At 39.2% G+C, this 3,573-nt stretch overlaps 1 protein-coding gene across 1 annotated transcript; it reads right to left on the bottom strand.

Annotated features, from left to right (window-relative positions):
• On the bottom strand, nt 1–2,119 carry LOC146687062 (tripartite motif-containing protein 16-like). The gene has a single exon (XM_085438350.1). The coding sequence runs from the start codon at nt 2,117–2,119 to the stop codon at nt 464–466; it is 1,656 nt and encodes a 551-aa protein (XP_085294476.1). The 3' UTR covers nt 1–463.
• Between the last annotated feature and the right edge of the window lie 1,454 nt (nt 2,120–3,573).

Genomic DNA, 3,573 nt, shown 5'->3' with positions numbered 1-3,573 from the left:
CAAAGTTTGATTTATAGTCAAACCTTCCAGTTTATTCACACAATAAAACATCAACACAATATATGAATTCATTCATTAAAATCACAGTTTTTCCTCATTTGTTTGATGATTTTGACCAAAACAAACACAAACACACACACATGGTCTGCCATACTCATAAAGAGAAATGTCGACATTGTTCAATACAAATATTCCAGAAACATTTAGAGGATAGAGAAGTTTACATTTTCATGTGGAGAAATATTTTAGTAAATCAAAATGATGATGAGCAGTGATAGCCTCCATAAACAGTCACAGGAAAGATCTCCTTTAAAAACTCAGAAACATCAAGAGAACAACTAGAAGATGTGGAGGTACCACCCATAATGTTTGACTGACAGCTGATCTCTGTGCAGAAATGATGGAGAGAAAATAAAATGAAACTAAAATACAGATTTAAACCCACAATATGAAAGACTTCAGTCTATTTGAGCTTAATCAACTCAGCTATGGCTCCAACAAAGTAAAGCCGAAGTCCAGCATAGAGCGGCTGAGTGAATGTGGTCTGGACTCTGTGGAGGAGAGTCATGGTTTCAGAGACGCTGTAGAAGGACAAAATACCTGCTCTGTGATCCAGGTACACTCCTACTCTGGAGGAACGAGGACCTGAGACACGAGTTTGGATGTTGTTGTACCAACATGTAAAACAGTTGTTGTCACAATTTAATGACCAAGATTTGTCATTATGTCCAAATAAACATTCATAACCTCCTTTTCTGCTGATATTCTTGTATGCGACTGCTACATCAACTCTCCCTTTCCTCTCCACCTCCCAGTAACAACGTCCAGTCAGACTCTCTCTACTCAGGACCTGTTTATACGAAGTAAATCTGTCTGGATGATCAGAATAATGTTTTTGTTTCATAAATTCTGCTTTTCTGTTCCCCTCTGATAATAACAGCAGTTTGTATCCTGTGTTTGGATCCAGTGTGATTTCACATGAATATTTTAAGAATTCAGCTCTGGTCTTTGGCTCTGGTTGTGACAGTGAAACATCCACTTCAGTGACTGTCAGTGAGATGTTTGTCCGTTCCTCTCTCAGAATGTCCTGTAGTTTATCTCTGACCTCTGACACAGCTGCTGTCACATCCTCAAAGTAGCTCAGAGGACGGATATTGATGCTGGATGAGTCTGTAGACTCACTGAGTGCTGACACTGAGGGGTAGTTGTGTAGAAACTGGATGTGATCCTCTGTGTGTGAGAGCTGCTTCAGCTCAGCATCTTTCCTCTTCAGCTCAGTGATCTCCTGCTCCAGCTTCTCCTGAAGCTCTTTGACTCGACTCACTTCAGTTTCCTGCTGGGATCTGATCTGCTGCTTCACATCAGAGCTTCTTTTCTGGATGAGATGGATCAGCTCAGTGAAGATCTTCTCACTGTGCTCCACTGTTTGATCAGCAGACTGATTGATGGCCTCCACCTCCTGTTGAAGCAGCTTCACATCTTTCTCTCTGTCCTGGATTCTCTGCTGGATGTTTTGTCGACTCACCTCCAGCTCTCCCTGCCTCTCAGTCCTTTCTGCTGCAGCTGAGACTGTGTCGTGGCCTTTATGTTCATCCACAGAGCAGAGATAACAGATACTCTGCTGATCAGTACGGCAGAACATCTTCATCACCTCATCATGACGAGAGCAGATGTTCTCCTGGAGCTTCTTGGAGGGCTCCACCAGCTTGTGTTTCTTGAATGAAACTGCAACAATATTATGAGTCTGAAGGTGTTTCTCACAGTAAGATGCCAGACAGACTAAACAGGACTTGAAGGCTTTCATTTTTCTTCCCGTGCAGACATCACAGGCCACATCTTCAGGTCCAGCATAGCAGTGATCAGCAGGAGCAGCTTGGAGTCCAGTCTTCTTCAGCTCCTCCACTAAATCTGCTAACATGGTGTTTTTCACCAGGACAGGCCTTGCTGTGAAAGTCTGTCTGCACTGAGGGCAGCTGTAGATTTTCTTCTTTTCCTCTTCATCCCAGAAGCTTTTAATACAGTTCATGCAGTAGCTGTGTCCACAGGGAAGAGCCACCGGATCCTTCAGTAGATCCAAACAGACTGAACAGCAGATTTTTGTTTGATCCATTTGATTCATGTGCTGTGCCGTTTCACCGTCTCTCAGTGACTGTCAGACAGTTTCACTTCCTCTGAACAGAAACAACCTCTGTGCTCTGAAGGGAAACAGATCTCTGCTCTTGTTCACCTCCTACAGGAAATGAGGCTCACCAGCAACTGCATTTACACCATGTTGTTTAGACCCATCCTGATACAGACACATCTGTGAAGGGAGGCACTAAAGAAATATTCTTACAGAGCGACCAAGAGCCAATCACATGATGCAGGGTGTGGTATGTTTGGTTACAACATGCAGTAACAAGTCTGACCCAGTTAAAGTTTAATAGTTTATCTTTACTTGGTACTTTGAAATGTGACATCAACACTCAGCGAGTTCATTTTATATTTCAAAAAATTCAGCAAAGTTTAGGATGCTGTGATGAATAAAAATAAATCAAACTTTATATTTTGACATTTTCTAATCTTAGTTCATTCTCACACTTACAGAATGATGCATGGGAACAACTGACTCCACTAAATCAAACCTATGTTCAAATGAGATTATGATCATTAAATAGTAACAAATATTTAAATTTAGCAACAACAAATGCAGATCGGTCCACAGTGTTTACAAAAACAAACAAACAAACATTATTTTGTAGTTTTTCCTGTGTACACAGTCACAGTGGATTTTCAATGAAAACATCAAGATGTGCTTGAAATGCAAACTTTCAAGTTTAATTCAAGGTTTTAGTAAAATTTTGCCTGAACTGTTTAGTAATTTTTCACAAAGTGTCCATGTCAGTAATTCATTCAAATGTATTTTGGTCTTAAACTGATCCAGTAAATGTAACTTTTTCTCACCTACTTAACCGAGTATTTTAGTTGTTTAACTGTCATTATAACTAAACTGAACATCCAAAGCTTTTCTCACTGCAGTTTTGTTGTGCAGTTATAGCAGCACTTTGAATCATCCACAGTTTTATAGAACTGTCTGTTGAATTGTTGTTTTGTTTCGTGCGATGGTTCATTTATTTAAATATTGATGATAATTTGATATATTTGATTATTTATTACTGGTGCAAACAATTCATTTCTTCATGGTGCAAATATATAGTAGACTCAGGAGTTTACCTCAGTTTTCTTGGCCTTTGTTTATCGTTCATTTAAAATCTTCATGGGTAAAGATCATCATAATTACATATGAAATTATATGTGCAAATTATATGTTCCATTACACTATTAACAGCACAGATTATACAGCAAACATCAGATTCATGGATGGAGCCAGAGGCTAAATGACTGTTCAGTCCTCTTTAGGAAACGATCTTCATATGACGACAAACACGACAACAATCAGCTGTCAAACTGTACAAGAAGTTCACAGTAATGTAAAAGAAGTTATATCACTTTATTTTTAAATGTACGCACTCAGGGTCAGGACTGAAGACACTGATCGAGAAAATACTCTAAATATAAATATTCACCTAAACA

This window comes from Copadichromis virginalis, linkage group LG18 (genome assembly GCF_057382275.1).
Source record: "Copadichromis virginalis isolate Kocher_CV1m ecotype Utaka linkage group LG18, C_Virginalis_male_GT1.1, whole genome shotgun sequence".
Lineage (NCBI taxonomy): Eukaryota > Metazoa > Chordata > Actinopteri > Cichliformes > Cichlidae > Copadichromis > Copadichromis virginalis.
This window is presented reverse-complemented; position numbering and strand designations above follow the sequence as displayed.

Coding starts and splice junctions, on each gene's coding strand:
- LOC146687062 (XM_085438350.1), bottom strand. CDS start 2,119: ATGAATCAAATGGATCAAACAAAAATCTGCTGTTCAGTCTGTTTGGAT.